This window comes from Lemur catta, chromosome 3, assembly GCF_020740605.2.
Source record: "Lemur catta isolate mLemCat1 chromosome 3, mLemCat1.pri, whole genome shotgun sequence".
Classification (NCBI taxonomy): domain Eukaryota; kingdom Metazoa; phylum Chordata; class Mammalia; order Primates; family Lemuridae; genus Lemur; species Lemur catta.
In genome coordinates, this window is record NC_059130.1 from 59055552 (window position 1) to 59081074 (window position 25523).

The 25523-nt window shown below is 35.9% G+C and overlaps 1 protein-coding gene across 1 annotated transcript in view; it reads left to right on the forward strand.

The window, feature by feature from the left end:
- Positions 1-25523, forward strand: part of COL24A1 (collagen type XXIV alpha 1 chain) — a 330570-nt gene that overhangs the window by 296562 nt on the left and 8485 nt on the right. Inside the window, exons 54-58 of the mRNA XM_045547618.1 lie at positions 6206-6241; positions 6346-6372; positions 15498-15563; positions 16169-16337; positions 21300-21409. Of these exons, the coding sequence (XP_045403574.1) occupies positions 6206-6241; positions 6346-6372; positions 15498-15563; positions 16169-16337; positions 21300-21409 (408 nt within the window). The remainder of the gene's footprint in view (positions 1-6205; positions 6242-6345; positions 6373-15497; positions 15564-16168; positions 16338-21299; positions 21410-25523) is intronic.

The following is a 25523-nucleotide window of genomic DNA, read 5'->3' on the forward strand; positions in this document are numbered from 1 at the left end:
CTTTCCTTTCTGTTCTATACTTGTTCCATGTCTGCTTGCCTATGGGTTATTTTAAAAATAAATCCCTGGATTCATAGGTATTCTCCAAACATAGCCAGAGTTTTGTGGCATCCCAAGGAAAACTCCTTGTAGACAGCAAGTAGAATTCTCTCCTGTTCCCTTACTTTAAAACTATTATGCCATTGACAAATTAATCTTGAAAGGTTACAAAAATTTCCTGGTTTCTATGAGACCCCAGACACTTTTAGAATATGATTTAGTAATTTTTGGAGTAAGTAATGCCAAGAGAACTTCTGGCAATAATGGGATACCATTGGTAATAAAATAAAATTTTAACTCAGAAATAATATCCTAGTGTCAATCATCTGAAAATGATTTTGACAAAATGTCACAACTTGAAACATAACTTAAAGCCATAGAAGTAGAAAAAATATAGCCAATATCATACTGAACAGGGAAAAATTGAAAGCATTACTACTTAGAGCTGGAACCAGACAAGGTTGCCCACTATCTCCACTACTATTCAACATAGTGCTGGAAGTCCTTGCCAGAGCAATCAGACAAGAGAAGGGAATTGAGAGTGTCCAAATCGGGACAGAAGAGGTCAAAGTCTTTGCTGATGATATGATATTATAGCTAGAAAATCCCAAAGATTCAACCAAGAGACTCCTGGATTTGATAAATGAATTCAGTAATGTCCCAGGATACAAAATCAATGCATGCAAATCAGTGGCATTCGTATATGCCAATAACAGTCAAGCCAAAAATCAAATCAAAGATGCAATACCTTTCACAATACTATCAAAGAAAATTGCATATTGATAAAATGTCCATACTACCTAAAGTGATCTACAAGGCTCTACTAACCAAAACAGCATGGTACTGGCACAAGAACAGAGATATAGACCTTTGGAACAGGACTGAGAACCCAGATATAAAACCATCCTCATATTGTCATCTAATCTTTGACAAAGCAGACAAAAACATACACTGGGGAAAAGAATCCCTATTCAGTAAATGGTGCTGGGAAAACTGGATAACCACATGCAAAAGATTGAAACTGGATCCCCACCTCTTACCTCTCCCAAAAATCAACTCACAATGGATGACAGAATTAAACCTAAGATGTGAAACCTTAAGAATTCTAGAAGAAAATGTTGGAAAAACTCTTATAGACGTCAGCCTAGGCAAAGAATTTATGAAGAAGGCCCCCAAAACAATCACAGTAGCAACAAAAATAAATAAATGGGACCTGATCAAATTAAAAGGCTTCTGCACAACCAAGGAAACTATCATTAGAACAAATAGACAACCTACAGAATGGGAGAAAATATTTTCATGCTACACACCCGATAAAGGGCTGATAACAAGAATCTATGTAGAATTTAAGAAAATTAACAAGAAAAAAATCAAACAACTCCATCAAAAAGTGGACAAAGGACATGAACTGAAACTTTTCAAAAGAAGACAGACTGATGGCCAGCAAACATATAAAAAAGTGCTCAACATCTCTAATCATTAGGGAAATGCAAATCAAAACCACAATGAGATATCACCTGACTCCAATGAGAATGGCCTTTATCAAAAAGTCCCAAAACAACAAATGCTGGCATTGAAGTAGAGAGACAGGAACACTTCTACAGTGCTGGTGGGACTGCAAATTAGTACAACCCCTGCAGAAAGTAATTTGGAGATATCTCAAGGAGCTACAAATAGAAATACCATTTGATCCAGAAATCACACTACTAGGCATCTACTCAAAGGAAAAAAAGACATTCTATAATAAAGACATCTGCACTTGAATGTTTATAGCAGCACAATTCACAATTGCAAAGATGTAGAAACAACCCAAGTACCCATCAATACATGAGTGGATTATAAAATGTGCTATTTGTATACCATGGAATACTACTCAACTACAAAAAACAATGGTGAACTAGCACCTCTTATATTATCCTAGATAGAGCTTGAGCCCATCCTTTGAAGTGAGGTATCACAAGAATGGAAAAACAAGCACCACATGTACTCACCATCAAACTGGTACTAACTGAGCAACACTAAGGTGCTCACATGGAAGTAATATTCATTGAGTGCCAGTCAGATGGGAGGGGGTGGTGAGGGTGGGCAAACTCACAACTTATAGCTTCAATGCGCACTGTATGGGGGAAGGGCAAGCTTGTAGCCCTGGCTTGGGTTAGCCAAAAGCATTATATGTAACCAAAATGTTTGTACCCCCATAATATTCTGAAATAAAAAAAAGAAACAATGGAGACCAAAATCAGAATGAAGTTTTAGATTAGCTGCTTCGTTTTTATAGCATATTATTTAATGAAAATTAGTAAAAACTGAAGAATCTCATTGATGTTTTCTCAAATATTTCCTGAAGTTAATGTATCTTCACAATTCTTGATTAGCAGAATTATCTAATTTGCCTCTAATTTGAAAATGAGGATAGTTTAAGCATTATAAGGAGAAATTTATGTAAGGAGAAATATGTCCTAAATATTAACATATTAAGAATGTAAAGCATATATGTATATATTTCTTTTTAAAATTCATAGATCATATAATTCATTCAAATGAAAAATTATCAAACTTTTAAAATTGAATTATGCATTCCCCTTACATTCATATAGACTTCAGATTTGAAATTTCCAGCCTTTTTGCATTTTGTGTACTGTCCTTCTCCATATACAAAACATGAGGGAAAAAATTGATAGAAGGCTTGAAAATCATGTTTCTAAAGTGAACGTTGGAGATTATCTTCACCAGACCTGTTGTATTACAGTTGAGATATCTGAGATCCAACTTTTCAGCATCTCACTGAAAAATATGTAACAAATTAGTTACAAAGACAAGACAAGAGCCCAGGTCTCCCAATTCCCATGTAATTGTGGTTTTCTATAAATCATAGTGCCTCTCAGAAGAAAACGGCCAGAAGCAACTTGGATAAGGAAGATCTCCCCCTGTATCAAGAGTAGCCCAGCCACCCACATGGCAGCTTGAAGGGCAGATTCCTGTTTGCACTCATGCCTTGTGTCTTGTGATGCTCACTGATTCTATCCCGATTACATTACTATCTAATAAATCTTACTTAATATTACTAAACTCTCAATTAAATCTTTTAAACCAATGATTCTTGGCCAGGAGCCTTTTGCCCCCACCCACCCCAAGAGATATTTGGCAATGTCTGGAGACAGTTTTGGTTGTCACAAGTGAGGAAAAAGGGAGCGATATTAGTGGCATCTAGTTAGTAGATACTAGGGATGCTGCTAAACATCCTACAATGGAAGCTCCTCAATTTATATATGAGAAAAGGGAAGCTCTCTACAACTCAGCCAGCCTAAAGTAAAGATCATGGAGCTAAATTGAGATTACATTTACCTAAAGGAAATTACATAAAGAAACAAAATGAAGGAATTTACTAAAAGGAAAAGACTAACATACCTAGGTTCAAGGACCTGCAGTCATCAGTATTTTTAAATTCTGATGAAAAAATATGTTACTTTTGGAAGATCATATGCAAATTCTGTGATTAAGTAGAGAGGAAATCTATTTTCAGTGGCAGTGCTTTCACAATAGTCAAATAACCACTATAACCATTCATATTAATTTAGTTCCCCTTTAGAAAAATAACATAGGCAATTAGTTTTGTTATAAACTGCTTTATATAGCATAAGACTGAATCACTTCTCCTTAATGGTGTACTAACTAGAGTAATAAAAAAGAACTAAATAAAATGTTATAGTGTTGGAATCATACTTTGTTTTACTTGGATACTTGCCATATTCTATGCAGTTGTTACCTTGGAGTTGCCCTGCCCTGTCTTGCTGGGTTTGAAGTATTTTGTTTGATCATATTTGTGGTGATCTAACTTGTTCTGGGTAACAAGCAGAAATGAACTTAAAACCACCAGGAGAAATACTTTCTTCATTCTTCTATGATAAATTCCTCTTTCAAAGTCAAAGATAGGACAAATATTTTGTACTGAACCATTGCTGAGATTTTGCAAATATCATAAATACGCTAAGTGGGATAATTATCACAACTGTTTATTATTTTTACAATGTTGATCCCAAATGGAGCAACTTACATAGCCAAATTCACTTTGAGCCACTGTATATTTAAAAAGGCTATCTCTAACATGACACTTCTCTAACTTATGTAGTTTTTGAGGTACAAATTTTTCTACATTCTCTGCTTAAAATTGTAATCATAAACAATGCAACCTAAGAAATGTCCATCAGGCATAGTGTTGGAATACTCTACACTTTTTAAGCTACTATGTGTTGTTTGTTCTATCACAGCATACTTAGAATCAACAGCTTTGGCAATAAAAGATACATAATACTAAGTCAAGCATAGTGTCAACATTATTCAATGCTCAGTTGAAGATAAATTTTTCTTTGCTATCTTTTAACTATACTCAGTTTGATTCAATGTAATCTTAACATTCAATTCACCATCAAGTAAGTTAATTTTTAGCAGATGTACAAGGCCTTCAAGCATTCTTAGTTGTTATTACTATTGTTTCATTTTGAAAAAATGTCAACATGACTTTTGACATTTTACTATACACATTTTAACTTTTCTAATTTCTAAATTAATACTTATTAATTTTAACAGTGTTCATTCATTCATTTAATTATTCAATAAAAGTTATTGAATACCTACTGTGTTTAGGCATTATTCTTGTTCCAGAAAATGAAAAGGTGACTGAGACACTTTAAGGGTCCTTAGGGCCTTTCCGGTGTGTTCTGGAATACAGAAAGAGAAGTGGTTAGTTGAGCAGGGGAGAAGTGGCACGGGTGCTAAGAAAGGTGGGTATAGAGTTTTAAAGAAGTATTGGAAGAGAAATGGCCTTCAACAAATAGAAAAGATAGGGAGGAACATTCCTGGTCAATTACATAGCACATGCAAGGCAATGCCTGTGTGAAAGAACTTGGACAATTGAGAGATCTACAAGTAGCTGGTTACAGATGGTGTGTAGGATGTGTTGGGGGAAGTAACTGGAAGTGAGGACCAGACCTGGAAGAAGAGGCAGCAGTGCACACTAACTACAAGCATATTCTTTTGTATTCAATTGACTTGAGTTTTAATCCTCCCTCTGCCCCTTATTCACTAGTTTCCTTAACCATTCCATTTTTTTAACTGTAAAATGGAAATATAACACACAACTTGGTACATAGTAGGATCTCAATAAATGATAGCTATCACTATTAAGAAGTTGATACTTTATCCTCTAAACAATAAAGAGCCACTAAAGTATTTTAACTAAATAATGACATGATTAGATTTCCATTTTATAAGTAGAATGTAGTTAACTGAGCAAAGAGAATAAAGTCAGGAAGTCAAATTAGTAGTACAGGCAGAAACATTATGTCATAGCACACAGGCTGCTATAACAAATTACCACAGACTGGGTAGCTTAAACGACATTTATTTCTCACTGTTCTGGAAGCTGGGAAGTCCAAGATCAAGGTGCCAGCAGATTTGGTACCTGGTGAGAACCCTTTTTCTAGTTTGCAGAAGGTTGCCTTATTATTGTATCCTCACATGGTGGAGAGAGAGATCATCTCTAGTGTCTCCTCTTTTAAAGGCACTAATCCCATTCATGAGGGCTCCAGCCTCATGACCTAATTACCTCTCAAAGGCCCCCACCTCCAAACACCATCGCACTGGGGATTAGGGTTTCAACATATAAATTGGGGGGAACACTAGCATTCGGTCCATAGTACATGGTTAACACTGAACTGAGACAGTTGCTGTGAGGATGAAGAGATTTGGAGGTGAAATCAACAGCAGTTGGTAACCATTTTATAGGTAGATGAAGGAAAAGGAAGTGTCTAAGAGCGATGAAGTTTCTATATTTGATGATTAGGTGGGTAGTAGGTAGAAATAATAGGAAAAACATGCTTAGACAGTATCAACATTTTTAAATGTTACATTTATAATAGTTTATTAAAAGAAGTGATCGAGTTTCTAGTAATATCAATAAAACAGGAAAAAAATATCCAGCTTGTTCATGAATATGGGTCATAGCTAAGTACAAGACCATATAATTTCAAAATACTAAAACAATTTTAAATTGTGTGACCTGCCTGACACAAAAAAGCAATGACAGTAGCAGCATATTAGTTCTCTTGTTTATACCCAACCAAAAGCATAATATATACATATTGTGCTTTGTCTCCATTTCTTCCAGGGTCCTCAAGGACCAAGAGGTCAACCAGGACCTCCAGTGAGTTTATTTATATTTATATCTGTTTACTATTGATGCTTATATGCTTGCCTAGTTTGGGATGTCTACTCAATAAATAATTTTTAAAATTTGTTATGTTCTAGGGTCCACCTGGAGCACCAGGCCCAAGAGTAAGTTTTCTTGGTTTGGTTTTATCTCAATATGTCATATTAACTTTTTAAAGCTTCTTCTGTTAACTCACTGTTAAAGCTATCGCTCTTGCATACCTCCCTTCTTTTTCCTAACCTGATATGGGGCTGCCCAGCTACATTAACTTGCTAAGTCCAAGCCTCAGATTTCTTATCTATAAAATGGAGATGGTATCTCCTACTTTCTTGGCTGGTTTTAAGTATCAAATAAGAAGCAAAGCATTCAGCACAGTGTAGGACACATGATATGTGCTCAAAAAATGCTCATTCCCTCCATTTTCTTCCTACTTCTAGGTCCTCACTCTCCCTTTTTAAATGTTCTTTTTTGCCAGCCAGAGTTATCCACTTCTTAGGTTTTACATTATTCCTTCTGAGTTGCCGGTGGCTACAGAAGCCTTCAGACTTTTCATGCATTTGTTTGTTTTCTGACTACTACAGCCTAAAGCTTGCTACCCTTGTCTTTGAGGCAACGCTTGTTGCTTCTGCTCTTCTTTTGGTTTTCCTTATGCTTTGCATCCAGTCTTATATTTGGCAATCCTTGTCTTCCTGCTCCCTAAAAGAGGTCTCCCTCCACCCTTAACCTTACTCACACCCCATCCTCCAGTCTCCCAGTCAAATACAGTGGTCCTTGGTCACATTTCCTGCCTAAAGAGGAGCCACTATTGGCTACACTGTCCCAAAAATTGTTCAGTCTTCGGCCTTCTAAGCCTTATTTATTTCCACATGCTGCTCTGATGTCATTTAGATCTCTGAGAGTTCTAGGGGTGGTTCACTGTGGTCCACTCTCAACAAATCAGGAACTCTTCGCTTCTCTCAATTTTTCACTGGGACAAGGAATAACTTTCAAGCAAAGTGCCATGGGAAGACTGTCCCCTTGAAAATGGGAGACCCAATTCTCTATGATTTCTTTAAATCAATTCCCATTTCTGGCCTTCTGACTGATGGAGATTGAAGCATTCCTGCGTGAACATCAATGGGAATGTCTTTCTTCACATCTTCAAATCTCTGTCTACTTCTCTGTTCTTCCTTTCCCCCTGAGTCCCCACAATGTGTGGATTAAAAGTACTCTCATCAATTGCCTTCCCAACTTATAATGACTTTGATATGTCATAGCTGCCTTCCCAAGAAAGAACATGTTCTAAAGGACCATACATCACTGGCAAATTAGAGAGGTGTTCAGTGGAAATTTTCACTAATTTAAGTGTCATTTAAATTCCTGTCTCACTTAGAAAATGTATATGTTCCTATACAGCCAAAATGAAGTAGGACACGTGACAGATTTTTGCTATGAACAAAATGTGGATAAAAATACATATGTACTTTGAGGAAGTATTAGGAAGCTTAAGACAATATATGTGCTTAACACATTATAGGTACTCAATAAATATTAGTTTCCTTCTTTTCTGCCTTTCTCTCATTTCTATCTTCCTTCTTGTTCAATATGAAAAGATGTTTACACATATAATACTGTTTCTCTGGAACTTGCAGAGTCTATTGTAGGAAAGTGGCAATGGTAACATTGAGAATAAGACTTCTACAGTGAAGTCTAAATGACAATGAGAAAACACCTGCTTATTCTTTCAGTCAGCTTATCATCGTACCTTCCATGAAACTCTTCTTAATTCTACCCCTCATCACACTGCAAGATAGAACCGATCACTTCTCCTTCTTCATTCATACTTACTTATTTTCATGTTTGTCTCCCCAATTAGATTGTGAACTCTCTGAAGTTAGAGACTTTTTTTATTTATTTTCTAAATAAGTGTTTGTTGGATGAAAGCATGCATGCATGCATGAATACGAAATCGGTCACATTTCTTAGGAAATTTCAGTGGAAATCCTCCAAACTAGAAGATTTCACTTGTATATCCAAGTGGACACTTGTGTTACTTCCACACTTTGCCTATTGTGAATAATGCTGCTATGAACATGGATATGCAAATATCTGTCTGAGTCCTCACTTTCAATTAATTTGGGTATATACTTGGAAATGAAATTGTTGGATCATATAGGTATCCTGTGTCTAATTTTTTTAGAAACTGCTGTACTGTTTTCTATAGCAACTGTACCACTTCACAGTACCATCAGCAGTGCACAGGGTTCCAGTTTCTCCACATCTTCACTAACACTTGTTATTTTCTGTTTTGTTTTGTTTTTTAATAACAGCTTCCCTAATGGTTGTGGAGTGGTGTCTCATTATGATTTTGATTTGCATTTCCCTAATGATTTGTGATTTTGAGCATACTCTCATGTGTTTATTGGGCATTTATGTATCTTCTTTGGACAAATGTCTATTCAAGTCCCCTACCCATTTTGTGAATTGGGTTGCTTGTTTGTTTTGTTTTGTTTTGAGACAAGGTCTCACTTTGTCACCTGGGCTACAGTGCAGTGGCATCATCATAGCTCACTGTAACCTCAAACTCCTAGGCTCAAGCAATCTTCCTGCCTCTGCCTACCAAGTAGCTGGGACTACAGGCACATGCCACCATCCCTCACTAATTTTTCTATTTTTTGTAAAGACAGGATCTCGCTCTTGTTCAGGCTGGTCCGCTGCATGAACCACTGCACTGGGCCGGGTTGCTTGTTTTTGTTGTTGTTGTTGTTGAGCTTATAGGATTCTTTAAATATTCTAATTATTAATCCCTCATCAGATACATGGTTTGCAATTATTTTCTCCCACTTCACTGGTTGCTTTTTCACTCTTATTTGTGTCCTTTGATACACAGAATTTTTTTATTTTGATATAGCCCAATTTATCTATCTTCTCATGCTGACCGTGCTTTTAGTGTCATTCCAAGAAATCATTGCCAACTCCAATGTCATGAAACTTTTCTCCTGTTTTTTTCTAAGAGTTTTATGGTTTTAGCTCTTATGTTTATTAGGTCTTCAATCCATTTTGAGTTAATTTTTGTATATGACATAAGTTAAGGGTCCAACTTCATTCTTTTGCATGTGGAAATCTAGTTTTTCCAGAACCATTTGTTGAAGAGACTGTCCTTTCCTGATTGAATGGTCTTGATACTCATGTCAAAAATAATTTGACCATAAATGTGATGGTTTATTTCCAGATGCTCTATTCTATTATTTTATTTTTATTTATTTTATATATTTATTTATTATTCTATTATTTCATTGGTCTTTATGTCTGTCTTTATGCCAGTACCAACTGTTTTGATTACAGTAGCTTTGTAGTAAGTTTTGAAACCAGAAGTGGATGCTACCAATATTTTTCTTCTTTTCTCAAGATTGTTTTGACTATTTGGGGTCTACACTATCCTTTATATTTGTCTGTATAGTTACCTTTACCACTGCACTTAATTCTTCACATAGATTCAAGTTTCTGCCTAGTATCCTTTAATTTTGGCCCAAAGAACTTCCTTTAAGTATTTTTCTAGGAAAGCTATGCTAATGATGAATTCTTTCACTTTTTTTTTTTTTAAACAGGATCTTGCTTTGTTACAGGCTGGAGTGTAGATTTTATAAAATCTACATTCATTGACATGTGTGAGTAATGGTGTCTCATAGCTCACTGTAACTTTGAACTCCTGGGCTCAAGCCATCCTCTCGCCTCAGCCTCCTGAGTAGCTAGGACTAAATGAATGTGCCTGGCTAATTTTTTTTTTAGAGATGAAGTCTCATTATGTTGCCCAGGCTGGTTTTAGTTTTTATTTATATGGAAATGTCTTAATTTTTCCTTCATTTTTAAAGGAGAGCTTTACTGGATATAAAATTCTTAGTTGATAGTCTTTTCTTTTAGCTCTCTGAATATGTCATTCCACTACCTCCTCACCCTTACGGTTTTTGTGAGAAATTAGCTGTTAATCTGCTTGAGGATCTCTTGGACATGATGAGTCTTCTCTCTTTCTGCTTTCAAGGTTCTTTATTTATCTAAAGCATTCAACAATTTGATTACCATGTGCCTAGGGAAGTTTGTGGAGCTTTTTGGAAGTGTAGATTAATATTTTTCATCAAATTTGGAATGTTTTAAGCCATTATTTCTTTAAATATTCTTTTTGCTGAAGCTCTGACTCAGGGGGTAGGGGGGCAAGGGCAATATACATAACCTAAACTTTTGTACCCCCACAATATGCTGAAATAAGAATAAAAAAAAATTCTTTTTGCCCTTCTTTCTCTCTCCTTCCCTTCTGAAACTCTCATTATGCATAAGTTGGTATGCTTGATAATGTCTGATAGGTCTCTAAGTCCGTGTTCATTTTTCTTCTTTATTGTTTTCTTACTACTCCTTAGACTGGGTAATATCAGCAAACTTATCTTCATGTTAACTGATGCTTTCTTCAGCCTATTGAAATTTATTGTTGAGCCTATTTAGTAAATTTTCATTGTAGTTATTGTACTTTTCAGCTTGAGAATTTCTATTTGGTTCTTTTCTATAATTTATGTCCCTTTATTACATTCTCTATTTGGTAAGACATGTTTGTCATACTTTCCTTTAGTTCTGTAGACATGCTTTCCTTTAATTTTTTCAATATGCCTAAAATAGCTAACTTAAAGTCTTTGTCTATTTAGTCCAACATCTGGGCTTCCTCACGGACAGTTTCTATTGATTGCTTTTTTCCCCTGTATATGGGCCATACTTTCATGGTTTTTTGCATGTCTTGTAATATTTTTGTTGAAAAATGGACATTTTAAATAATGCAATGTGACATCTCTGGAAATCAGATTTTGTTCCCCAGCCTAAATTTGGCATTATTGCTCGTTATTGTTATTGTTTATTTGTTTAGTGACTTTTCTGAATTTTATAAAATCTACATTCATTGACATGTGTGAGTAATGGCATCTCTGCTCAGTTAGCTTAGTGGGCAACTATTAATAATTTTCTTAAGAGATTTTCTTAACCGGTAAGTCTCCCAGTTTTTGCCAAGGGGGTCTGTGTGTATGTTGGGGCACCCCTTCAATACTAAGCCAGGCAATTGACAACTACAACTATGCCTTAGCCTTCACTTCTGCTGTCATAGAGCCTCAAAGTCAATTAGAGGGGAGAACTTAGGGCCTTCTCAGTCTTTCCTGAGTATATGCACAGCCCTATGCGTTTGCATGGATTCCTAGATTCCCAGAAATATGTCTGAGCTTTTCAAAGTCTCTATGGACATCTCATTCCCCACTTTTTCTTGTAAGCTTTTTGGTTAGCCTATTGTTTGCTCCAATTGTTTTCTACTGCTTCTGGCCGCCACAGAGTCAAACAATTCTCTCTAAATGTTTTTGGAAAAAGCTCCTGGGAAAAGGCTTTTGCATTGAATGATCTGAATCAGGGAACATAAAGACAGACTTGCAAGTAGTGACTTCCAGGGAGCTACCAGACAGGTCAAATAATGACAATTCCCTAGAAATGAGTCTTTGAAGCAACACCGGCCCCATTCTGTTTCTTCCCATGGCTATCAGGCTGGTGGTTTTCATTGTGACTGTAGGCTGTTAGTTTTGTCAAAAGACAAATTACAACAAATTTACTTTAAAGGTCTAATTGGCTTTTTTTTTTTTGGAAAATTATTCTTTTTTTTTTATTTCCACATATTGTGGGGGTACAAAAGTTTAGGTTACGTATATTTCCCTTGCCCCCCACCCCCCGAGTCAGAGCTTCAAACGTATCCATCCCCTTCAAATTGGCTTTTATTAGAGATTCTAGAATCAGACAACACTTCATTCTACCAAATAAAATCAGTGTTCAAATGGCGAAACAAAGGAGGTTGGCTTTATAGGCAGAAAAAGGCTAAAAAAAAAACAAAAGAAGACTGGTCATTTCAAAGTTACTCTCTGTATAGGTTTAAAACAGAGAGGGGACTTCCTCATTACCTGACTCAGGTTGACTGGAATCTCCTGATCTTTGGAAAACTGTGGCCCATTTCAAAGTTCAGTTTGATTATACATGGTACTTAGCACAGGCAACTCCATTCTGGTTCAGTCTAGTCTTCTGGGGCCTAGCGGAGGAGGCTGGTCCAAAACAATGGCCTTTCATAAACTGTAACAGTTTTCAAGACTGCTACAGGGCTGGAAAGATGAGCATGGGAACAGGGCAAGTTAAAATTCCATAAAACTCACTGCTCTTACTGAGAGTCAGCTCTTATTTGAAAAATAAATGCTCCTCAGATTTCTTCCAGCATTTTGTTAATTTCTATAATTCTGAAAACTTGGTGACAATTTTTGCCAGTTTTCTCATTGCTTTTTATAGAAAAGAGAATTCTGGGAGGTCCTTACTCCACCATTTTTGCTGTCTCCTAAATCTCTTATCTTGAGTATACATCCTTTTAATATTCTGTGTGATGAAATGGAAGAACATATAAAGCACTTATGCTGCATGCTGAAGTTTAGTAGTTGCCTCAACTACTACTGTACAACTGTTTTGAGTTGCAAAGCCAGCTAACCGCTTTTATCATGGAATGCCATTTTTACTTGACAGACTGCCAGTGTTATTTTTTTTAATTTCAGAATATTATGGGGGTTCAAACATTTCGGTTACATAAATTGCCCTTGTACCAATTGAGTCAAAGCCACAAGTGTGCCCCTCCCCCAGACAGAGTGTGTTGCTCCCATTAGGTGTGAATTTACCCATCCCCACCTTTCCTCTCCCCTCTGCTTGATTTCTGATGAATGGTATTAATATTTCCATATATGTACATAAGCGTTGATCAATTAGTTCCAATTTAATGGTGAGTACCTGTGACTACCAGTGTTACTACCAGTGTTACTAAGAAATGAGTATTTGACAGAAGTTTTCTTGAAAATGAATGATGTAAGCCTATCATTTCAAGGAAAACAACTGACAGAATTTGATGCCAATGATAAATGTTAAGCATTCAAGTAAAAATACAAACTGGGGAAAACTTGTATCTATCACTATGAATTTGACAGCCTTCTAGTACTTAACGTTTCTCTCAGAAGCAATTATGTTAACAAATGTCATTTTTAACATTAAGTAATGACGTGTCAGTGTTTGAAAGATCTGTGTAATTCTGTGAATCAGTATTCTCTAAATGATCAATGCATGATGTTAACAAAATCATGCATAGCAAAAAGATTCTATCAAAGTATAAGATAGACCATCGTTCTTAATGTAAAAGAGTACAAAAAGTTCATTGGTATGGGTTCAGTTTTCATATTGCAACTAACCTTTAGGAAACTACTACTTGTCAAGTTTGGGTATAGTATCAAAGAAGAAAATCCATCATTATCTGAAGAAAGCTACTAAAATACTCCTCTTTTTCCAACTGCATGTATCTACGAAGCCAGGTTTTCTTCATATATTTCAACTAAAATAACATAGCACGACCAGTTGAGTACAAAAGCAAATATGAGAATTTAGCCATCATCTATTAATCCAGACATTAAAGAGATGTACAAAAGTGTAAAACAGAGCCACTCTTCCCACTTTTTTTGTTATTTTTGAAAATACAATTTTTATAAAAATATTTTATTTAACATGTAATGAGTTTGTTGTTACTTAAAGCAGTTAATACATAAATAGTTTTAAAATTTATGTTTTGATTCTACTGTGGTAAATATCAAAAGTTATAACTCAGATAAACAAAAGTTTTTAAAGGCCCTTAATAATAGTTATATTTATAAATACAAATGGATCCTGATTCTGAAGAGTTTAAGAACCGCTATGTTAGGTTTTCTGATTAAAGCCCTTAATCACCAACAGGGGACCAAGTGGAAACTATAAAGGTGGCTATTGTTTGGCACTTAATTCAATTTCCCATATTTAGTGCCAGGATTTTTGTGTGACCCATATCTAAAACCTGCCCATTCACACAAGCAAGTTGATCAGAATTACTCTGCAGAGAACATTTTAGGCTAACCTTTTCTGTTTCTTAAATATCCCATGCTCCTTCTGTCTCATAGCCTTTGTGTAAGATTGTTACTTTTGCCTGGAAAGCTCTCCTACCCCTTCTTCTAACAATTTTTATTTATTCTTCTTATGTTACCTGTCACTACCTCAGGGAAGCCTTCCCTGACCTATCCCTTCTAACTTTTTAAATTTTCCAGATTTGATTGACTCTGATTTTTCTAATAGGCTCATGTACTTTTCTTTCATAGTATATATCACAATCTGTAATTATGTTTTTGAGGTGATTTAATTAATCCCTCTCTCCCTTCTAAACTGAAGCTCCATAAGGGCAATTTTCTCTTTTGCTTACCATTTTATCCTCAATATGTATCACAGTGTTTGGCAGTATGTATATGCAGAATGAGTCAATTCTTTTCCAATATGAAAACCACATGTTGAGACAGGGAAGATGGCATTTTATCGATTGTTCCATCATTTTAAATAGTTTTTCGAATTACCAATCATGAGTTATGAGAGATCTGTTGAAAACAGTTTTTATTATATGGACCTCTAAGTAAAAAGATACCTTAGCAGGACAATCACTCTGAAAGGAATGAGATCACTTGGTTCACTTACACAGAGGCTCTTTCCCAGAAGCTTCTCCCAACTCATGCTTCTTAGTTTCCAAGCTTATTTTCTTAAAAAAAAAAAAAATTATAAAAAAGACTTTTACTAATGGTTATGCTGAGTCTTTCTCTAAAAATATCTTTTATTAAATGCAGGAGGAGATTGAATTCATTCTGTATTATTTCTTTTGGGACTAATGGAACATTTTCCAACTTCAGAAATTATTTTTAAGACCGCAGAAGTATCACATTAAACTAATGTGGTGACTACCTCAGGACAGTAGTATTTTATTCTATTTTCCTTCCAAGAATGTAACTGTTAAAAATTACTACAGTTATTTATTCTTCACTTTACAATTTATTAACTGAGGGGAATCATATTTCATTCTCTTCCATTTGAGTAACTGTGTGTGTGTGTTTTCATGCAGCAGAGACAAATGGTTTTTCATTTGGAGAGCTCTAGGCTTTGGTCCTATTTTAATTAGGAGACCTTTGAGATTTGGATGAAGGCAGCATATTGTCCTTTCAGATAACTAGGCAATATTTGAAAAATCTGTCTAACCATAAGAGTTACAAACGCCCTTCAGATAATAAGTCTAGTATACTTTAACAGCAGTGCTTTCAGAATTTACAGCCTTTACTTTAGAGCACTCAGTGTTGATATTATTGCTGATCTCAAATGGTTTTGTTTTACACAGAAACAAATGGATATCAATGCTGCTATTCAGGCCTTGATTGAATCAAATACTGCCCTACAGATGGAGGTAATATATCTGGTTTTATTTATATTGGCACTGACAATATACAAATTAAACAGAAATTTAATTTTTTGGAGGCCAAAATTTGGCATTATCCGAAAGATTGTATTTAAAACAGTTTGAAAATATGAAACCATTTTCAAGGACAAAGCAAATGATTTTAGTATAATTAAATAGAAATATATGCATAGAATGTTTTGTAAAGAACATATTTAAACAAAAATGTAAAATTAAAGGATTTATTTGTAAAGAATTTGGTACCAGTTTCTAAATGAAATTAGACATGATTCTTAAAATGGGATATATCTATCATCACTACTCATTTATCTTATTTAAACTCTAATTATTCAACGTGTATTTTTTTAAAATGTTATATAGTAGGCATAGTAATTCTTATTTCAGCTTGAAAACCAAACTTTCGAGTGTGAATTTAATCTTATTTAGGACAAGGTTAATAAAGCCTGCACATGTATCTAGGCTTAAATATACACCGTTCTTTACATCCTGCCCCAACTCACTACATGCAATAGGAACACCTCTTTCTTCTGCCTTGCTCTATGTTGGTCCTTAGGGGTTTTTTTGCTTATATGATTCTTATGATGACTTGGCAGAGCTACCAGAATACTGAAGTGACTTTAATCAACCACAGTGCAGAGATATTCAAAACCCTGAGCTACCTTAGCAATTTATTGCACAGCATCAAGAATCCTCTTGGCACACGAGATAACCCAGCACGAATCTGCAAAGATTTGCTTAACTGTGAACACAAAGTATCAGATGGTAAGTTCTTGGTTTCCTCAAACTCTGATGTCTAATTTCATTTTATCATTTAAGTGTGTTTGAGATTTGCCAATGCCTTCATTCCAAATCATAGTCATTTTGATAAAACCCTGGCAGAAGCCATTTTAATGTCATCAAGAATAAAATACTCACAGGGGAAGACGTGCTTTTGATGCCACCCCACCCCTAGTTATACTAAGAGTAGTTTTTTCTTGGTGACATTAAAATGGCTTCTGCCAGGGTTTTATCAAAATGATATAGCATGTTCATGTTGAAAATTAAAATAGGCAGGATTGACCTTTGGGTTGACAGACAACAGCACCTGTCAGACCCAGTAATTCAAAAACCACCAAAGTTGACAACATAAAGAAAGATATCATAGAATCCCCCTCACCACACTCACTGAAAGTATGGTTTTTATACAAAATGGCATTTAAATGCGCAATCTAGAATTAATGACCATCAAGATGAGTGGTTTGTCATTCTTGGAAGTTTCCTATCCCCACACAGATGCCCCAAATTCATTCACCAGAGGTGCAAAAATGAATTAAATTAGAATCATCAAGGAAAGGTTTTAAACCAAGAGGAACAGTCATCAGTTAAATAGGGGAAACCCTGTCTGCTATAATATGTCGTTTTATTTTAATTTCTGTTTGGTCTATGGTCAGCTGTGCAATCAATATTATGTCATATTTTCACTAAAACTTCTAGTCTTAACACAATGACACATTTGAAAAAATGTGTGATTTGAAAAATGGTGATTTGAAAAAGCTATGTTATGTAATTCTGTGGGGTGAATAGTAGTCATTTTAATTTTGTATACGTATATACACATCACACATACATACATACATACATATTCTTGTCCAAAACATCTTCTTCCGTTCTACAAATGCAATGAAAATATTCATTTAACTTATATTAGTAAAATACTTAACTTCCATAGATATTTCCTGCCCTAGACAAATATAAGAACTAAAATAATATTTATAATTGTAGCTGCCTATAATAACACTAAGCTTGATTCTTTCCTATATTTGAGGGTAGAAAAACACAGTGCTTAGATTTTAAAGGCACAAAGACATTATAAGTCATACAATAGCAGTATACAATCTAATTCAGGGTCTGCCTTCCTTCTAGGAGAAATGGCTAAGTGGTCTGGGTTGTGGAGTGTCAGAATGGTCTTTTTGTTCCAAAACACTTCATCACTAGGAGATGATAAGTGCTACAGAAAAAAAACAAAACAGCAGGGAAGGGGGATATGATAGAAAGTAGAATGGAAGGTGCAATTAAATAGAATAGCCAGATAAGGCATCTGTGAGAATGTGATATTTGAGTGATATCAGAAGGATATAAGGGAGCAAGCCACAAGAAATCTAGGGAAAGAGTTTTCTAGGCAGAAAGAATAAATGCAAAAGCCCTGAGCCTGGGAATATACCTAGCGTGTTCTAGGATTAGCAAGAAGGCCAGTGTGACTAGGAGAGAGTGCATACGGGAGACAGTTGTAGGAAATTAAGTGAAAAACATATCAAGAAACCAAAATATATAGAACACTCTAAAATACTCAAAAGTCTCCAGCTTTTACTTTGAATCAGATAGAAGCCATTGGAAATTGTTGAGCAAAGAAATGACACAGACTTAGATTTTTAAAGTATTACTCTGGCTAATGTGTTGCAAATGTTAAGAGGAGGACAGAGGCACAAGTAGGGAAACCATTGAAAAAGCTACTGAAATAATCCAAATGAGATGATGATGGGTTGGACTAGGGTTGGTCACAGGGGAAGTGGTAAAAAATGGTCAGATATTTAAATATGCTGTAAGATAGAGCCTGCAGTTTTTGTTGACAGATTAGACATGGGCTGTGAGAGAAACAGAATGGTACAGGATGACTCCAAGATATTTTCTAATAATAGAAGGGTAGGGTTATTGATAATAGAGATGGAGAAGACTTCAGGAGAAGCAAGTTTGGAGAAAAAAATCAGGAGTTCAGTTTTGGATATATATAGTTTTAGCTGTCTATTAGGTATTCAAGTAAGAATGTCAAGTAGGTAGTTGACTATTCAAGTTCAAGGACAAGAGGGAGGTCCTGGCTAAGGCTAGAAATAACGAAGTCTTTCACATATAATGGTATCTAATGCTGAGACTGCTTAAGACTACCTAGATAGTAGGTAAAGAAAGAAAAGAGAAGAGGTCTAAAAACTGTGTCCTAAGGCTCTCCCATGTCTAGAAATCAGGGAGGTGAGGGCAAACTAGCAAAGAAAACTAAGAAGAAGCTATCAGTGAGATAGGAGGGAAACTAGATGAATATGAGGCAGAATATATGTGTGCCAGTACAGACAGGTGGGTAGATGAGACAGTGGGAGCTTATTTAAGTTTTCTTCAGATTGCTTCAGTTGTCTCAGTGAAACTGGAAGATTATCAGTCAAGGATAAGAATGAATAGGTATAAGATAGATAACTAGGAAATTGACAGAGGGATTGAACATGGAAACATAGTATTATTGTCTAGCAGATTTATAGACACATTTGAAATTAAATTGAGGCCCATTAGCATAGTTGTGTTTTTCTCCAGCCACATTTATCTGTGCAGGTACAATCACAGGCAAAAAACTGAATTTAGGTAGGGTTGGGGGTTTATAAGACAAGTACAATGAAGTGAGGTAGGACAAGGGCATTAAGAAAGTTTCTAAGGAAATGATTATAGTAAAAGACTGTGAGTTTTAAGCTGGGTAAGAAAGGAAGTGAACACATGATCATGAGGGACAATGAAAAAGTGGTAGTGTCAATGGAGAGTAGGTCCTGATGAGACCAAAAAAAAAATTATTGGGGTCAGGATTCTAGAGGAAGTGAGCTGGAAAGAGAAAAGAAGTGAAATTCTGGAGGAGGTGCAGTTGTAGGTAATAAAGGCTAGGGCATGGCCTTGAATGTTAGTAAAATAAGATATGGGGGTAGGGGAAAGGTAAAAGATCATTGGTGGAAAAGTAAGGGGGTGGAGGAGAGTACAGTTCAAGGAATTGTGAGGCTAAGGTTGGAGGAATCATCCGTGTGAATTTAAAATCACCAAGAATTTGGTCATTCATAGGTTTTCTGAATGTGATAGCAAGCCAGAAGCTAAAACTCTTCAAAGAAAAATACCAATGATTGCACCTGGCACCAGGAAGGGTAATGAGTGGTAGATATAATGTGATAATAGAATTTCAACATGGAGTGTTTTCAGGGAGAAAGGGGCAAGAATGGTCTGGAAGTAGCAACGAAGAGCAAGAAAGACACCTTCCCATCATTGGGCACAATACTGTAGAGGCTGCAAGGGGAGCAGTGTCCTCAGGGGAGAGCGAGTCTGAGTCAGAACATTTAGGCTCACAAAAGATATATTATGATATAGGACTTTACCTACAGCTCAGCCTACCTTGAAAGAAATGATGAAACCCCTACCAGTTCACCATTGTACAACATAATGCCTGAATTCAAAGCGTTTTACTCCATGTAGCAAGAGTTTGCTTAGTGGAAAACCTTTCATAAAGAATTTATTATTAGCTCCTATAGGTGTAGGAAAGTATTTCTTGGAAGACAAGGTCTGATGAAAGGAGATATTTGTTTATCCCACAGGATTAGAACTGGAAACCTCTACCAGATCCTGGTGAAAAATCCAACTGTAATTTCTGCAAACATTATAAAATGTTCAAAATTCTGAAGAAAAGAGACTAGGACGAGTGGATCTCCTTCACCTTTTTCTTCCATATTTCAGTAGATCAGTTGTTCTCCAGATGTGATCCCTGGACCAGAATTAGATTATGTTAGGAATGCAGATTCTGAAGCCTTAATCGGCAACTCTGGGGGTAGGGCCCAGTTGTGTGCGTTTTAAGGATGGCTTGGTGCATACTAAAGTTTGAAAACCACTACGGTAAAGGACAGTCCCTACCCTTTGAGCTACCAATTCAGCAAATATGCGTGTTGAAGGATTAATAGAATAAAAGAGGGGAGAGTATTTGAGAGTGTTTTGGAAGTCAGAGGAAGCCCAGGAGAGCTAGAGAAATCTTTGCTTGGAGTAAGGGTGGCATGGACAAGGATCTCTGCCTATTGTAGAAAATGACATTTGACAAAAACTCTTTGTCTTGCCTTTTTAATGCAAGAAAACAGGCTGCCTCATTCCAACATTTCTTTCCTTTGTGTTTGGAAAAAGATGCTCTTTTAATATTCTGAGTCTGTTATTCTGGAATTAAGATGCTAGCTCAGTGCTTTTCAGTCTGAGTATTTTCTGTAGTTGGACTTTAGGCCCCATTTTATTCTCCTGGGCATTTGGTGGAGGCAAAGATTGGCAGGCTCACACTAGCTGTAGGCACTTCACTCTTTCCCACTTACAAATCCGAAAGAGCACAAAAATGATAATCATTTAATTGTATATTTTTCTTTCTGAAAAGAGAAAATGTTTGATTTTTATTTTGCTTATCACTATTACACATAAAGATATATTTTCCTTAGAGCGATTGAAGTTGTTTCTATTTTAAAACAAAATGTTCATTTTAAACTCTGTAATGATGAACAGAAATATACACATACATTCTAATAATAGAAATATATATATATATATATATATATACTCTAATAACTTCAACTTTTCTATTAACTATATAACTTCAGGCAATTTACTTTTAGCTGCTGAGCTCATCTTCTTTATCTGTGGGATGAAGCAATAAATTCAGCCATTCTGTCATCTTGAGTAAAATTATGAAATGCCCTGAAATTGATGGGTATGTGAAAAATAGAGCATTTTTTAGTATCAATTTTATATAATGCTTGCAGCTTTCATTCATTCACTGAATACAAATATATTTATAATCTTCTAAGTTTTTTAACAGGTAAGACTGTGATAATATATATTTAAAGTGTCATAATTTGTAAGAATGGTTCAAATACATTTTAGCATTGCATTTAAATAACTTTGTGTTTTATTATAAATTAATAGGAAAATACTGGATTGATCCAAATCTCGGGTGTCCTTCAGATGCCATTGAGGTTTTCTGCAATTTCAGTGCTGGTGGCCAGACATGTTTATCTCCTGTTTCTGTGACAAAGGCATGTATTGATTTTTTAAACATATGTTGGTATGTTGCACAGTATCAATGAACAAAGCTTTTTAAAATTCTGTCACTTTAAATAATTATGAATTTTAAGTATGAAAACAAGGTATAATTCTCTATCATATATGGGAAATAAATGTTTTGTTTTAAGAAAATATTTAATTGCAGTAAATCTTAACAATTTGATAGTGTATTTTTATGATTAGCTTAGCTTGGCTTACTCTACTGATCAGGTTTTTAAATTCTTTTAAAATTCCTTAAATATTGTGCAATGTATGTTATGTTTTTATGCATATACATTGGAAAATCCCTAAACAGCTGGAGTGTTTAGAATTAATAATCAATTACCTAAAGTTTTGCTGGAAATTACATCATCATAATGAAAAGAATAATTTTGCCACAAAAGCTTTCTATTTTTGGTGATGGGCTACACAGTAATCTCCTTAAACATCTACTGAATGCTATTTAAAACTTCTTTCAAGTATAATTCTATAAACCAAGTGTTTGGAATGAATGCACGTTAGTTTGTCACAACACTAGGTGTTAGAACAAGTATCTGTAAAACCTAAATCCTAGTTCTACCTTTAACATGTTAAAACTGAAACTGCATTTCTTTCTTTTTGTGATTAAACCAGCTTGATATATGACCAAGTATTTATACCTCATTGACAAAGAACTGATACATGTGCCTATTGTTTGTTTTGTCCATCATAAAAGGTCAGCAGCTAATATGCATGGTCTCTTTACCTGCATAATGTTCAAGTGCCCTCTCCTTCCAAAAAGTCTTCCTTCATTAACCTGAGTGTTTCATTGATTTATCTCAATAGGCTTTCACCATTATTACCCCTGAAACAGAGGAAAAGATTCTTCCATTCCTAGGGAATCCCATGCACCTCTAACAAAGAGCAGCATGGTAGTCTGACTTCCAAAATATCCACATGGTCACCCTCACTCCCCTGGAAGTTCATAGATGAACATGGCCCAGGATGATCATAGAAGGAAGGAGGTTGGGAAAGGGAGAGCCGTGCGAAGGAGACAGGAGCACAAGGGAGCTGCACTCTGGTTCTCTCCATGACTGAGTCAGTGCTCCCATTTCTCCTACTCATAAACCCAACCTCAAGCAGACTGGGGAGGTCGTGGAAAGAAAGAACAGTAGACTTGCAATCAGGGACCTGAGTTCTAGTTTACACTCCTCTCCTAACCTGGAGAATGAAATTGCAAGCCACCACAGGGCCTACTCTGTGCCAGGCACAATGCTAGGTAAAGGATGTTTGTCCTTTCTAAGCCTCATAACAACCCTGTCAGGTCAGTGTTAAACCCTTACTTTACTGGCAAGGAAACTAAAGCTCAGAAAGGTTAAATATTTCACAAGTTTCTGAGTGATCTGTAAAATGAAGGAATTGAGTTATTACTACTTAAACTCTAATGTTCCTTATGATTATCCTTTCATGTTTTTATTCTTTCACCTTCTTTTGCCTTTCCTCTCTTTTCGTTGTTGTTTGCTTTTTCTATTTCCTTTTTGTTGTTATTTTTTCCCTTCTTCATTACATCATAACTGGTATTTTTCTAATCTTACATTTGTAGATTAGTATAAATTCTTCAGTAGGAGCTATTTCTTTTCACTTACATTATGACCATACCCCTGCTCGGATAATGCCAAAATAACAATAGCAACAACAACAACAATAATAATACTGTCTAGAGCTACAGGAGAATCTACTTCCCTGTCCAAGCCTGGAAAATGTGCAATCAGACTTCTTTTTTTTTTTTTTTTTGGATAAATCTCCCACTTTTTTTTTTATTTCAGCTTATTATGGGGGTACAAAAGCTCAGGTTATATATATTGCCCATGTCCCGCCCATCCCCCTGAGTCAGAGCCTCAAGCGTGCCCATTCCCCAGACAGTGCGCCTGGCACTCACCATGTAGTCATACCTCCATCCCCTCCCCCCACACCCCACCTCCCCGAGTCAGCACCTTCAAACATGACCAGTCCCCAGACGGTGTGCAATGCACCCATCATGTAGGCATACACCTATCCCCTCCCCCCACCCCCCGCCTCAGTCTGATATCCAGTTGGTATCATTCCCCGATGTGCATTTAGGTGATAATCAGGGAAACCAATTTTCTGGTGAGTACATGTGATGCTTGTTTTTCCATTCTTGGGATACTTCACTTAATATAATGGGTTCCAACTCTCTCCAGGAGAACCAAAGAGATGTCGTATCACCATTATTTCTTATAGCTGAGTAGTACTCCATGGTATACATATACCACAGTTTACTAATCCATTCATGAATTGATGGGCATTTGGGTTGTTTCCACATCTTTGCAATTGTGAATTGTACTGCTATAAACATTCGGGTGCAGGTGTCTTTTTTATAGAATGACTTTTGTTCTTCTGGGTAGATGCCCAATAATGGGATTGCTGGATCGAATGGTAGGTCTACTTGAATCTGTTTAAGGTATCTCCATATTGTTTTCCATAGGGGTTGCACTAGTTTACAGTCCCACCAGCAGTGTCTGAGTGTTCCTGTCTCTCTGCATCCACACCAACATGTATTGTTTTGGGACTTTTTGATAAAGGCCATTCTCACTGGGGTTAAGTGGTATCTCATTGTGGTTTTGATTTGCATTTCCCTGATGATTAGGGATGTTGAACATTTTTTCATATGTTTGTTAGCCATTTTTATATCTTCTTTTGAAAAATTTCTATTCATGTCCTTTGCCCACTTTTTGATAGGGTTGTTTGATTTTTTCTTGCTGATTTTCCTGAGTTCTTAATACATTCTTGTTATCAGTCCTTTGTCTGATGTGTATTATGCGAAAATTTTTTCCCAGTCTGTAGGTTGTCTGTTTACTCTCATGACTGTTTCTTTGGCTGTGCAGAAGCTTTTTAATTTAATCAGGTCCCATTTATTTATTTTTGTTGTTGCTGTGATTGCCTTAGGGGTCTTCTTCATAAATTCTTTGCCTAGGCTAATGTCTGTAAGAGTCTTTCCTACATTTTCTTCTAGGATTCTAATAGTTTCCCACCTAATGTTTAAGTCTGTTATCCACCATGATTTGATTTTTGTGAGAGGTGAAAGCTGTGGGTCCTGTTTTAGTCTTCTACATGTGGCTATCCAGTTTTCCCAGCACCATTTGTTAAATAAGGAATCTTTTCCCTAGAGTATGTTTTTGTCTGCTTTGTCAAAGATTAGATGGCTATATGAGGATGGTTTTATATTTGGATTTTCTGTTCTGTTCCACTGGTCTGTGTCCCTGCACTTGTGCCAATACCAAGCAGTTTTAATAATCACAGCTTTGTAGTATAGTTTGAAGTCTGGCAAATTAATACCTCCCATTTTGTTTTTGTTGCTTAAAATTGCTTTTGCTAAACAGGGTCTTCTCTGGTTCCACACAAAGCATAAAATTATTCTTTCTATATCTGTGAAAAATGATGTTGGTAATTTAATAGGGATTGCATTGAATCTGTAGATAACTTTGGGCAGTATAGACATTTTAACAATGTTGATTCTTCCGATCCACGAGCATGGTATGGTTTTCCACCTATTTACATGTTCTGCGATTTCCTTCCTCAGTGTTTCATAGTTCTCCCTATAGAGGTCCTTTACCTCCTTAGTTAAATATATTCCTAGATATTTTATTTTCTTTGTTGCTATTTTGAAGGGTATTGAGTCCTTAATTTGGTTCTCCGTTTGACTGTTATTGGCATATATGAATGCCTCTGATTTGTGTGTATTGATTTTGTATCCCAAGACTTTACTGAATTCATTGATCAATTCCAGGAGTCTCTTGGTTGAATCCTTGGGGTTTTCTAGATATAACGTCATATCATCAGCAAAGAGTGAGAGTTTGATCTCTTCTTTCCCTATTTGGACTCCCTTGATTCTGCTCTGTTGCCTGATAGCTCTCGCAAGGACTTCCAATACTATGTTGAAAAGTAATGGGGACAGTGGGCAGCCTTGTCTGGTTCCAGTTCGAAGTGGGAATGCTTTCAATTTTTCTCCATTCAGTATGATGTTGGCTGTGGGTTTGTCGTAAATGGCCTGTATCATTTTTAGATAGGCCCCGTCTATGCCTATTTTGTTAAGTGTTCTTATCATAA